Source organism: Dromiciops gliroides, chromosome 3, assembly GCF_019393635.1.
Source record: "Dromiciops gliroides isolate mDroGli1 chromosome 3, mDroGli1.pri, whole genome shotgun sequence".
NCBI lineage: Eukaryota > Metazoa > Chordata > Mammalia > Microbiotheria > Microbiotheriidae > Dromiciops > Dromiciops gliroides.
The window spans coordinates 357225931-357239715 of NC_057863.1; the positions used below are offsets into that span (position 1 = coordinate 357225931).

General features: G+C 47.2%; 1 protein-coding gene across 6 annotated transcripts in view; it reads left to right on the plus strand.

Moving 5' to 3' along the window:
* The first annotated feature begins 6025 nt into the window (after positions 1-6025).
* Positions 6026-13785, plus strand: part of NECTIN1 (nectin cell adhesion molecule 1) — a 189229-nt gene continuing 181469 nt past the window's right edge. For 3 of the 6 annotated variants that reach the window (XM_043991827.1, XM_043991828.1, XM_043991829.1), the window contains exon 1: positions 6028-7080. In XM_043991827.1, the coding sequence (XP_043847762.1) occupies positions 7002-7080 (79 nt within the window). In that variant the 5' untranslated portion in view covers positions 6028-7001. Of the gene's footprint in view, positions 7081-13785 lie in introns of all 6 variants that reach the window. The other 3 variants (XM_043991825.1, XM_043991826.1, XM_043991823.1) reach the window with 3 other exon arrangements.

Sequence of the window (13785 nt, forward strand, 5' to 3'; positions counted from 1 at the left end):
GTCACTTAACCTTCTTTGCATCAGTTTCCTCAACTGTAAGATGGAGATAATAGTAGCACCTACCTCCCAGGTTATTCTGAGGATCAAATATTTTCTCATATTTGTTTTTAAAAAATGAAAGCATTACCACAGTGCCTGGCACACAGTAGCAAGTATATAGTCATTTCTTTTCCCCTCCTGGCTGACAAGAGGGGCCAGGACCATCCAAGGAAGGACCTATAGGTGAGTGATGGGGCTAAATAGTTCTGTGTGACACATCTGTGGAGAGGGCCTTACACTCCCAAACCATTAGCCATGCTTTTTACCTGGAAAAGCATTGGACAGTCAGGGATGGGTTATGAGCCTAGTCTCAGAGGAAGTTGTACAGATTAAAGAGATCACAAAGATCACAGATCTTTGAAATCCTGTTGTTGTTGTTTTCCAATCATGTCCAACTCTTCATGGCCCCATTTGGGTTTTTTTTGGCAAAGATACTGAACTGGTTTGCCATTTTCTTCTCCAGCTCATTTGACTGATGAGGAAACTGAGGCAGAAAGGTTAAGTGACTTGCCCAGGGTCTGAGGCTGGATTTGAATTTAGGCCCTCCTGACTCCAGGCCTGACACTCTATCCACTTTGCCACCTAACTGATCCCTAGTAGCATTATATGGAGGATTTGTATACAGTGCTTTAAGGTTCAAAAAGAGCTTTATTGAGACAGCTTCGCTCTTCACAACAACTTTGGGAGGGAGGTGTTTGATTACCCCCATTTGACAGTTGAGGACACTTGAGACAAACAGAAGTTAAGTGACTTTTCCAAGGTCACACAGCTAGTAAGTATCTGAGATCAGATTTGAACTCAGGTCTTCTAGACTTCAGGCCTACTGCACTACCTAGATGCGCCATATGTTGAAAATGAGTGAATGAAGTATTTATTGTTTATTATGCTCCAAGCACTCAACTAATTGGTGGGAACACAAAAAGAAAAGTAAAACAGTCTCTCTTTTCAAGGAAGCTTATTCTCCCCAGAGAGAGCAGGGTTTAGCTATAGAGTTGATGATAAGGCTGAGGGACTCCTTTGGGCTCAGTGGTGGGACAGGTGACAGGCCTGATCACCTTCCATCTTAACAGAAAGATTAGTGATTTCCTGCTTATCCATATGGCATATAAGTAGTCCTATCCCTAGTAGATGGATAGAAGATAAGACCTTGGCTCAAGATCACAGGTAAGTGGACCTGAGGGTCAGAGTGGAGCAGTGAACATTCTTCATTCCCTCCCAAGGAGGTAAGAATAGAGAATCAGCATCCAGCCAAAAGGAAGGAAGTGACAAAAGGAGATTGGGAGGAAAGTTGAGGGGGAGGCCTCTCTAGGGCTCCAGGATTGCACCCAGTACCCAATCTGAGTAGAAGATGGGCTGAGGTAGGGGACTAGAGCAGAGAGGAAGTGGGGATCATCAGCTTTCATATCATTTTAGTGATGAGTTTTGCACTGTCCAGAGTTTTAGACTGTGCACGATACTAACATTATCCATGAGCACAGATTATAGAATCACACACATTCAAGAGCTGGAAGTGACTTTAGAGGTCATTTGGTCAGTTCAACCTTGTATCTGATATAGGAATGCCCTGTGCAGCATCTCTGACAGATGGTCATCCAGTCTCTGCTTGAACACTTCCATTGCAGGGGAGCTAATCAAAGGTTGATTGTAGTATTGGCTGTTTTGTGTCCTATGCTAACCCCTAAAAATAAACCCTTTCCCTCGGCCTCCCTGCTGCTCCAAACAAATTCAGCCCCTCTTGTTCCTGATTATCTGCTTGGCTCCCACACCTACTCTCCTCTCCAACATAGGGGGTAATTTGAGGAAAGGGAATGTGGGTGGAGAGATGTGAATGTCTTCTCCCTTTGGTTCTTCATTTTAGAAATTCCCCTTCCTTTTCACCTTGTCTCCATTCCATCACAGATTAAGCTTTTTACCATTCTCTCCCCTCCTCTTGGCCCTAGTTCACTGGTTCATGTCGATCCTTGCCAAGCACCCAATTCAATGTCATGACTACTGTTTGGTTTTGTGCAAGCCCTACCCAACATAGGATGGTCCCTGCAGTTCTGGTGCTCGCCAGTTATTTCCATAATGACAGCTTGCTTGGTTGGTTTATCCACAGAATTTATCTTCTAGATGGATTTTAGGATTTGTATGCCCAAACACAGAAGGCTGCTTTCTATGACCTTTGGAGGCATGCTCTAGACAACGGATCCTGTATTCTTTTTTTTATCCTGTTAAGTAGGAACTATTCTCCCAACAGGACAACAAGGACACAGGCTGAATGAGGCTGAGTGAGAGTCAGTTGTAGCCTTGTAGGCATTGGAAATGTAATAGCATTTAGAGCTGTAAGTGACCTTAGAGTCTACCCCCTTATTTTAATTTTTTTTTTTGGTTGGGCAATGCGGGTTAAGTGATTTGCCCAAGGTCACACAGCTATTAAGTGTCAAGTGTCTGAGGCTAGATTTGAACTCAGGTCCTCCTGACTCCAGGGGCGGTGCTCTATCCACTGTGCCAGCTCTCTGCCCCCCTTATTTTAAAAATAAGAAACTAAGGCCTAGATTGGTGAAGTAACTTATTCAAGATCATGAAGATGATAAATAACCAAGCTGACACTGGAATCCAGTCCCTCTGACTCCAAATATAGCACTCCTTCCATTGTACTGTTCTGGTACAGTCAACCAGTGGATAGGAAGACCTGCAGATCTCAAGCCATCTGGGCTTGCCCAGGTTCAGTGATGGTGAGGCTTGGAAGAGATCCCTAGAAGTGTAACAGTAATAGAAGGTTGCTAAGCACTTTGAAATACAGATGTATTCTCACCATCACAATAGGTAGGAGCATTATGATAACAATAATGAGGTTACTGCCATAGTATCCCTTACTAGATCTCTCTGCCCCACTCTCATCCCCAGGACTGCCAGAACTAGATAGCCTTTGTGGGTTGGGGCAGAGGCTATGGCAGGGTGGGTCCTCCTTGACAGAGGGCTTCAGCCAAACTTCACAGACTTTCCTCTATTAAGAGATAACAGATCTGGAGCTTGAAGGGACCTTAGATGTCATCCAGTCAAGTCCCTCATTTTCAGATGAGCTGGGTAAAGCATCAGTAATAGGTAGCAGAAGTGGGATTTGAACCCAGCTCCTCCAACTCCAAATAGTTTTGGTTCAGTTTTTGCTATTGCACCATGGATTGCCAACTCCCTAGGAATGTGTGTTGTCTGTTGTGTGTTGGGCACTGGCACCCCCCACCAACCTCCAATCATCTCTTATCTATGCGCCCTTTGGGAAGTCTTCAGAAATTTACAATAAGACTATTTTTCCTGAAGAGAAATGAGTTTGATGAGTTAATTACTGAGTAATGCCAGGGGTTGGGTAGAAGGGAGATGATCCTTATCTTGACTCTGAGCCACCTCCAAAATCAGCAGCTCTTCCAGTTGCTGGCTGGAAGTTGCAGATGCTGGGATCATTCTTAGAGCTGTTTATCCTTCCTCCTACCCCATTCCACCCTATCCCTCCTCATCCCTGGATAGGCAGGTGAAAAGAACTGAGATCTTCCAAATTCCCTTTGGGTTCTTGTCCAGAGAAGCACAGAATCTGTAGAGTTGGAAGCACCATAGGGTTCATCAAGAAACTGTTAGAGCAACTCCCTTCCCTACTCAGGAATGCCTCGGCAGATAGAATCCCTGGAGAATGCACCATGGCGCTAAAAAGATAGTCCCTGCCCTAAAGGAGTTTACAATCCAATGGGTGAGACAACATGCAAACAAAAATATACAAAGCAAGCTACATTAAGGATAAACAGGAAATAATTAATAGAAGGTAGGCCCTGGAATTAAGAGGGATTGGAAAAGACTTCCTGTAGGAGATGGAATTTTAGGTTAGGTTTTTTGTTTTTTTTTTTTAGTGAGGCAATTGGGGTTAAGTGACTTGCCCAGGGTCACACAGCTATTAAGTGTTAAGTGCCTGAGGCCGGATTTGAACTCAGGTACTCCTGACTCCAAGGCCGGTGCTCTATCCACTGCGCCACCTAGCTGCCCCTTAGGTTAGGTTTTAAGGAAACTAGGAAGGTCAGTAGTTGCAGTGATCCTGGAGTCCTTTTTCCTCCAAGCTAAACATTCTTGTCCCTTCAAACATTGACCTAAGTGATGATTATCTACTACAGGGCTTCTTCAACCTTTTCCACTTGAGATCCCTTTTTTCCTGAGAAGTTTTTTATGTAACCCTGAATATATATAGGTAGATAAAATAGGTATACATAACCTTTTACTGTTGCCAAATTTTTAGCTACCCTTACTTCAGTTACTTGATCCCCATATGGGGTAGAGACCCACAGTTTAAGAAGCTTTGGTCTACTGCTCAGAGAAGAGGTCTTGATAAGGCCTGGCTTCTCTTTCCGAGATGGTACTATTTATTAATTGTGCGACCATGGGGAAAAAACCCTAAATTTCTCTGAGCCTCAGTTTCTTCATCTGTAAAATAGAGATAATAGCGACCCCACCAGGTTGTCAAGAGGTAAGCATTAAGCTATCGTGTTGATGTCTAACCTCTTCCAGCTACTTGACCAGCCTAAACTCAGCCCATGCCACCTCTCCCTCCCCCACCACTACAGGACCATCATTACAAGGCATCTGTAATTATATGAGAGGATTTGTATGTAGATGATTGAATGTATAAATATTAGTGTTTGCATGTAAGCAAAATTGTATGGGAAAGATGTGGTATAATGGATAGAGCACCAGGCCTGGAGTCCTGAAGACCTGAGTTCAAATTTGATCTCAACCACTTAGTAGCTGTGTGACTAGCTGGACAAGTCACTTCACCTTGTTTGCCTCAGTGTCCCCATCTGTAAAATAAGCTGGAGAAGAAAATGGCAAACCATTCCAGTATCTCTGCCAAGAAAATCCCAAATGGGGTCAAAGAAGAGTTGGACTGAACAACAAATGGGAGAAAGAATACTGGAAATGGAATCAGAAGTCCAGGGTTTTTAAATCCTGCCTGTGCTACTCATTACTTGTGTGACCTTGAGCAAGTCACTTCCTCCTCACTTTCCTCATTTGTAGAATAAGGGAATTGAATGAATTGACCTTTAAGGTCCTTTTTTAAATTCTATTAGCCTCCAAAACATATGCTCAAAACATTTAAAAGCAAAAAAAAAAATCATAGAGGTTAAAAGACCTGAGCAGCTGTGACCTAGCTCATCACCCCTACCCTTTTCCTTTCCTTTCCCTTTGGGGGAAGAATTTACATTTTATCAAAAGTGAGCCTCTTCCTCTCCAGGCCCCATTTTGGGGACTGGACAAGGGGCAAAAAGAACCTAGTCTAGTTCTCCTACTGCAGCATAGAGAACTTTGCCCTCTTTGGTAGCAACTCGGGGGACTAGCTTCTTCCTTTAATTCCTGGAGATCTAGGGGTATGGAGGGGAGAGGGGGGAGGACCGCAGCATGAAGAGAGAGCTTCAGGCTGCTGGGGTAGAAATGTCTGTTGGGTTCGGCCCCCTTGGCAGAGTGCCCAATTTACCAGGATGTGGCATGAGTATGAAACGGGAGAGTGAGGAGTGGGGAGTCCCGGCTGTGGACAATCTCCGGGTGGGACACTTTAAGAAGGAAATTCCCTCAGGCAGAGTAAGGAGAAGAGGGAGGGAATGGCCTAGGAGGGAGAGCTCTCTCCCTCCATTCCCAAAGGGAAAGGAACACTATACCCACACTGGCGATTGGGGAAGACTAAGCTCAGTTTCGGAAGAAGGCTCGCAGAAAAGAGGCCACAATGAGGGAATCTAGAAAAGAAACCTCAGTACACTGCTCTCCAGTCTCACCTGTCAACCACACAGCCTCCCACCCACGATCAGGATTCCTCATCCTCGGCCCCCAGACCAAAAGCTATTAATCCCGTCTAGAATCCAAGAGTCCTTCCTCTCCGCCCCCACCCCCCCCCCATTCCCCCCTCCCCCCATGGCAGCCAAAGCCTCCCGCTCTGACCACTAGAGGCCACTGCTTCCCTTCGCCAGTAATGCTGGAGGGAGGCTCCCCCTTTGGCCCTTCCCCAGGCAAAAAGCTACCTAAACGGGCATCCCCCTCAATCCCAGGGGTGGACCTGACGGTGACCCCAACCATCCTCTCACTGTAGCGGGACCTTTCGCCTTCCTGCCTTGAATCGCGCAGTCCAGGCTGCCCGAGGCCTGGTCTGGCTCCTAGGGGGCCAGGAGGGGGTTAAAGCTAACCCCTCCTCCTCCCGTCTGACATCACTGGAAGAGGGTGAGAGGCTGGGAGCTGTGTGTGTGTGTGAGAAAGAGAGTGTGTGTTCGTGCTGGATGTGGGCTACATTGTTGCAGCTCGCGGGAGGAAGGCGGAGAGGGAACGACAGAGAGGGAAGGAGGGGGACCCTCTCCTTTCGGATGCTGCGAGGAGCCCGCGAGGTAGTCCAGTCACCTCGCAGCGCTGTAGGATCCTGGGCCCCGGATCCCGCCTGGAGCCCACTCTCGGAGGACCCCGGCCAGCCATGGATGCCTGCAACTTGGAGCGAACGGGGACTGTTTGATTGATTGTGCCGAGCACCCCTCCCTTCACTCCCAGAGACCCCGAAGATCAGCGAGCAGCCTGCGCTTGGGCTCCGGGAGCCAGAGGAGCCCAGAGCTGCGCGGGGCGGGGGGGAGGGGGTTCCCTCCTGCCCCAGCCGGGGGCTGCGTGGAAGAGTAGGGAGAGAAGGGCGGGGAGGGGCGGAAGAGGGAAAGGAGAAGACGGGGCATGACTCGTTTAACTTGCGGCGGGCATCTGCCGAGGCTCTGAGCCGGCTGCCCCGGGGGGCCGGTTTGTGCCCGCGACCTGGGCACCCCCGCTGTATACGATCCCGAGTTGACACACTGCAGCGAGTTGACCTGGATACTCGGAGTGCCGGCCACCCAATATTGATCCCTGCTTGTCTTTGGGGATCGTTTCGGGAGAGGGAGGAGAGCTCTCCTCGGACCCCCTCTCCCAGGACCTACAGCCCCCCAATGGCTCGGATGGGGCATGCGGTCGTCTCTGGATGCTGGTGGGCTTTCGCTCTTAGCTTGGCCACTCTCTTCCTCCCAGGTAAGCGGTTTTCTTCTTTTCATCCTCGTCCCTCCCAGGCTCACACCCTCGGCGAAACTGGGCGCTAGGTGGCTGGACTGCAGGCGCCTGGTTTGTGGGGAATGAGAGGGACCAGAAAAGTTGAATCGTGGTTTAGGTAAGGTTTGGGGGGTGGGAGATGAAGAGAGCGAGACTGAAGGTTTGAGAAACCCAGGCAGACCTGCTGGGAGCTGCTGAAATGCAGGTTTCTCCGTGGAAAGCAAGCACTTTCTTGCGGAAGGTTTTGGTGTGTTTTTTTTTAAATAATAATATGTAATCGCGTTCTATTTATTTAATAACCAGCTCTCTGCTCGGGAAGCAGTTTGGAAACACTACATGTTACATAAATGCAAAATAATCACCGTAATTACCTTCTCCGGGTAGCGATACAACAACCCCTCCGGGGAAGGTGTCAGTCTCCGAGCTGGTGGGCTGAGGGTTTGGGAAATGGCTTAGGGCGGGAAAGCGTTCTTGCTTGACATTCTTTTCTCCCTCAAATGGGTTTCAGGGACTGGGGCTCCCCCTAAACCCGAGCGCACTAGGTCTGGCTCCTGCGGCATTAGGTGGTCGAGTCCGAGAGAGATTACTTCTCACCTGCGGCTTTCTAGTGAGGCTCGGTTGGGGGGGGGGGAGAGAAAAGGGGGGGGGTGGGATTGAGTCCTACGGGAAGATGAATGGAGAAGGTCCTGGAACTGAATTCCCCTATTGCCTTACTCCCTCCCCAGCTCTAGAAGGTCTCCTCTAAGGAGGTGCTCATTCTTCCTGTAGGCTCGCTGGCTGGTGGCTGCGTGACCCACTTTTCCATTCATCCCCCGGGGGTGCCCCCGCCCGTCCCAGGGTGTGGGCCTGTCGGCAACCATGGGGTTAAGCAAAGCCCAGAGTCCGGGAGAACCAACAAAAGGTGGCTCGCGTTTGCCCATTCAGATATCGAGAGGGAAGAGGGAAGGCAGGGACAAGCTGGGGTGTATTGTGCTGGGAAATGAACTGGAAAATACGTTTGGGAGGCAAATCTAATGTTCTTAACCCCTCGAAGCACTGTCCCTTCGCCCCCGTGGGGGCATGACTACCAACCTTTAGCTAGGGGCTGGAAGGCGGCATTCATTCTGCGTGGCCAGAAAGATGGAAAAAGAGCACTCTATCACCCCAATCAGATGAAAGAATCTAATGAAATAATATTTGTAAAGCACTTAACAGTACCTGGTACAGATTAGACGCTTAATAAATGATTGTTTCTTTCCTCTTTTCCCCCTAGTGTGTGTGTGTGTGTGTGTGTGTGTGTGTGTGTGTGTGTGTGTGTATGTATGTATGTATGTAGGGGGGGTCGGGTCTGTTTGAAATACATGATCTTTACCTTGGAATCTGAAGGTATAAGACCCTTTTTGTTTTGGGATGAGAAGGGGGAAGGTATTGGTTATCGTGCCTGTCTGCCAGTGAGTGTCTGGGTGCAAGTAGTGAGTACCACAGACCCAGCAGGGGGCATAGGAGCGGGATAGTCCGAGAGAAGCCAACCTGCCTGGGAAGGTAGGTAGGTGGGGAGCAGGGGTGGGGGGAGAGAAAAGGTGGAAAATCATAGGGAGGGGCTTGTCTAATTTGCTTGGCAAAGAAGGTAGAGGAAGCTAGCACTGCAGTAACGTTTAGCTGCCCCATCCCTGGTCTCTGTTCTTAGTGGGGTGCCAAGGCAACTGGAATAGATGACCAGTTAAGTAAGTAGGTTGGTCTTCCCTCTTTTGACAGTGGCACTGCCCACTTCAGCTGGACAGCATCATCTTTTCAGGACCTAGAACTTGATAAAAGCTTTGGTAGGTGCCCCCTACACCCCTCCCCCCACTTTGGGGGCTCTGGGAAGAGGCTTTGAAGCCTTGGGCCATGGGACCCACAGGAAACACCTGGTACCTATTGTCTATAAGCCTTGGATCCTTTAATACTTTCGGTCCCACCATCCCCAAAAATCTGTAGGAAGGAGGGCAATGGTCTGCTTAGGACACCAGGGGTTAACTCCCTGGGCTCAGGACGGGACTGAGGCCAGGAAGCTTTTGGGGACTGGGAAACAAAGCCTCCTCGCCCTTTCATTGTTGTCTTATGCTTCCCTTCTATGTGATGCCCTAGGGCCCCATTCCTCCTGTGGGGCTGGTGACTGACTCAGCTGCATGCTCGCCACCTCTGGGGAGGGGGCACAGATGCTTGGTGCCCGGAGCACAAGTGCTCAATATGAATCCTGCTCCAGCATGAGAAAGAAGGGAGTCTCAGCACAGACTGGCACTAAGTGCTTTTTGATTGACTAATTGATGGATGTATTGAATCATCAGAGGCTAAGTTTTGTGGACTAAACCATAGGTTTCTCTAGCTCTTCTAAGATCTCTCAGCACTCTTATAGATCCTATTGGCTTATTCTTCCAGCAGCTTGAGAGGGAGGGAGGAGCAGAGAATGATGTCTTCCTATTGCACAACTGAAGGAACAAAAGACCAGAGAGGTTAAGCAACTTACCCAAGGTCACACAGCCTTCCTCCCTAACCAGCAGTCATTTCTTCTAGGAGCCATGGCTGCTTCTATCTGTCTTCCCCCTGGGGGATCCAGTCTCGCCAGCCCTACTGCTCTTTTCCAGGTTCTCTCTGGGCTATGGCAGAGAGCCGAGAGGCTGTTGAGGAGAGGAGCCTAGTTGGGGAGGGGGGAGTAGAGAGAAGCGGAGCCCCCGGAGTGTGCGTGGGGGCCCCTGACTTTGAAATGCTCCCCATCTGGCTGTTGAAGTATAAACAGAAATATGTTTTCGGCAACACAGACTTTGCCACTCAGGGCAGTGAAATCCTGGATTCTCTCTGCTTCTTGGGATTGAATCTATTATTACCACTCACCGTTACTTAGTGGAGAGGGTGTCAGCAACAGGATTAGAGTGTGGGGCAGTGGGGAGTGGGGGGTGGAGGCATGGAGGCATTATTTAGAAGAAGTAGGAGCTATATACACCCCACCCTTTTTAATTGGTTTCCCTAATCCTTTTGTCATCAAAGGGAAAACACACATCCTAAAACATATACACCCCAGGTATAACACCCTGTAAATTGGTTTAAAATCCTGTTGTGGCCACAATTGGAAGGCCCCTTAACTACAGTCTTAGTAGATAGCCGGTGTAATTGCTACCTATGAAAACTGGAATATTGTTTTACTCTGCTCCCCTCTTCCCCTCTCCTATACAGTAGTGTGTGTATAATAGTCAGTATCGTTCCGATAACACCAAACTCTGCCAACCTGGAATTTCTTTGGATGCTTGCTAACTGGAATAAGAATCATGCTTACCTAGGAAAAGATAGAGCCACTGGAAAGAACAGGATGGGTTTCTCAGTTCTAAAAGCCAAGAAGAAAATGGGCATGCAGAGTATAGGGGCAAGGAAGGGAGTTGAAGAGGGGAAGAGGAAGGTATTACATCAGAGCCTAAGGAGAGCTGAGTCAAGCTCTGAGGAAAGTGTTTAACATGGGGAGTGGGAAATAGTGTGTGTGGGGGTGGGGCTGGGGGGGGGTAGTCCATGAGAGCATTGAGACATGGCTAAATCTCTCTATAGGGACTAAGCAGGTACTTTAGTGAGATCTCCATTCTAGGTCTAGTTCCTTTATGAGTCACTTTGCACAGGAAAAAAAAAAACTACAGCTAGCTGGCCATTGGCTTTTCCTGACCTCCTCCACCACCTTGCTTTAGGCTCCCACCCTCAATCCTAGCCCAGTTCCAGGGGGTGGGGGGTGGGGGAGAAGTGGGCTAAGGGAAGTACTTTGAGCACTTCCCCTGCAGGGAGGATGTAGGGGTTGGGGGAGCCATCTGAATGGCTTTGAATGTGTTAACTGATTTTCAGCGTCCTTTGAGAACACGCTTAAGTGATGCAGTGTTACCTCTGATTTGCTAATTTTTTATTTCCTGTTTCATTTGATGAATTCAACTACTCCCATCTCTTGGGGTGGGGGTGGGGAGGCATGGAGGAAAAGTCCTTTTCATTTGCATTGCTCATTGGTCAGCCTCTCCCCTATTAGGGGACCTTAGCTTCCGGTGCAATACTGACTGTACCTCTATATAAAATACACCTTGTATGGTCCACATAATGTGAGTACTCACACAGGTGTGTTTGTGGCTTTCTGTGTTCAGGGCTCTCCATGTAGGGGACCAGGTCTATAGGAATCCATGCAAATGGAGGAAGGGGAGGGATTGTATGAAAGAATATGAGTCTACATATATGGGCAACCACCAGCTTCCAGATTAGGACTGTACTATCGATTCTGAGTCCCAAGATCTGTTTCTCTGGGTCTGTTTCAATGTGTCTTCAGACAAGCAGAACAACTATGTGTGTTCCATATTGTTCCATGGGCCTTTGTCTAGGTCTATTTTCCTCCATTTAAAATGAAGGGGTTGGGCCAAGGAATCTTTAGGGTTCCTTTACAATTCTAATATTCTATAATTCTGTCAAACAATCTGGCCTCATTCAATCTAGTCAATGAGAATGGGGAAAGGGGAGAAGAAGGGCATAAATAGCAATCTGCTAAGTGCTCTGCAAATATTATCTCATTTTATCCTCACAATAACCCTGCAAGGTAGGCACTATTATCCCCATTTTACAGTCAAGGAAACTGAGGCAAAGAGGTTAAGTGACCTGCCGGGAATCACATGGCCCGTTGTTCTATCTACTTCACCATCCAGCTGTCCTTAAGATGGAAAGCTCAGGAATCTGAGAAGCCTGGAACCCTGGGTCCTCCTCTGATCTTGACCATGAATTTAGATTTATTGGGTTCCTTTCACCCACTTAATCATGTGTCTATGGTTTTAGGAAAATTTTGGAGTGATTTTCCCCTACCCATTCACCGTTTGCCCTTTTCCATCTCCTCTGTCTGGGGAATTCAGCTCAATAAATATGTATTATTTAGGTGCTTACAGTATGCAAGGCTTTCTGCTGGTTACTCCAGAAGCAACAATGAAAAGTTCCTGCCCTCAAAAAAGGCACAATATTTGAAGGAGAAGTTGAATGAGTTACAGGAGGAAATACATAATAAAACTATACTAGAGGGGAGACCTTAACCTTCCCCTCTCAGAACTGGATAAATCTAACCAAAAAATAAACAAGAAAGCAGTTAAGGAAATTAATAAAAAAGGCATAATAATTACAATAAGACAAGGAGAAATGATTCAAGGTAGAGGGGTCTAATATACACAGTATTGCTCTAAGAAGTATAAGGAAGGAGACAGCACTTTCAGCTGAGGAGATTGGGAAAGGCTTGATAGAGCACTGGTATTGTAGTCAGAAGAACCTGAGTTCAAATCCAGCCTCAGACACTTACTAGCTGTGTGAGCCTGGGCAAGTCACTTGACCCCAATTGCCTCGAAAGAAAGAAAGAAAGAAAGAAAGAAAGAAAGAAAGAAAGAAAGAAAGAAAGAAAGAAAGAAAGAAAGAAAGAAAGAAAGAAAGGCTTGGTGGAAGAAAGATCACATCCATATTCAATAAACATTTATTAAATATAAAATATAGATATATATGGTATAGATAGCAAGATACTATGCTAGGTGCTGAGATTTTTGCAATACAGTTCCCTGCTCTCAACAAATTTACATTCTACCATAGTTATAACATATACCTAGAGAAGTCCATGTACAATATTTTTGGGGAAGAGTACAAACATCTGTGGAGAGCAGGAGGATCTGGTTGGTGATGGAAGGAGGGAAACCAGAAACTTTTTGAGGTAGGGCTGAGGAGGGATGGTACCTTAGGCCTGGGGAACAGATTATGCAAAAGCTAAGGGGTGAAAGATAGACTGAAATATAGGGAGAACAAGGTATGACAGTCTGACTGGAATGTGGAGTTCATTCCAAGCATTAACTATGTCAGAAGAAAACAAATCTCCCCCTTCTCCCACCTCATCCCCTCTCTCAAGTTAAGATTATGTCTATCCTTCCCTAGGCTTTCCCTGGGAGATGCCCCGAATTTCTGAGAGAAGCATTCAGAAGCATTTTCTCCACCATTTGTTTGTTGTCTTTGCATTGGCTCATAGAAAAGAGGAGTCTTCCTTAGAGGGAGAGTGAATGTGAAACTTAGAAGAGGGAAATGGGAATGTCTGCTGCCCATTTAATATAGCCAATCTCAGTGGGGACCTCAATCAATCCTGGGCATCTCTGAAGGGTCCGTCTGTTGGTGTCAGTGACAGATATGCTTAGCAGCATTACACAAAGGAAAATGGGACTTAAGAGTTAAAAAAGAGCCACAGCTTTTCACAGATGAGAAAGCAGGATGGTGCTTTGTAAAGTGTTCTATCTGAATTCCAATCTCTTTTCTGCCACTTGTTACCAAAATGATTTTGGTCAACTCCCTTAACCCTGTGGCTTTCCTTTTCCTTTTCCTTTTTTTTTTTTTTGGTGAGACAATTGGGGTTAAGTGACTTGCTCAGGGTCACACAGCTAGTAAGTGCCAGGTGTCTGAGGCCGAATTTGAACTCAGGTCCTCCTGACTCTGGGGCCGGTGCTATATCCGCTATGCCACCTAGATGCCCCTTCCTTTTCCTTTAAATCTATGGTCCTAAATTGAGAGGGGTCCCCAAGAGTAGAAATGACTTACTCATGGTTATATCTTTACATTTGTCTTCCTGATGGATTATAAGGTCCTTGAGGGTGAAGAGCCCCTTTTGAATTCCCAGAGTCTTGCATGAGTAAACAAGCGATTAATAAA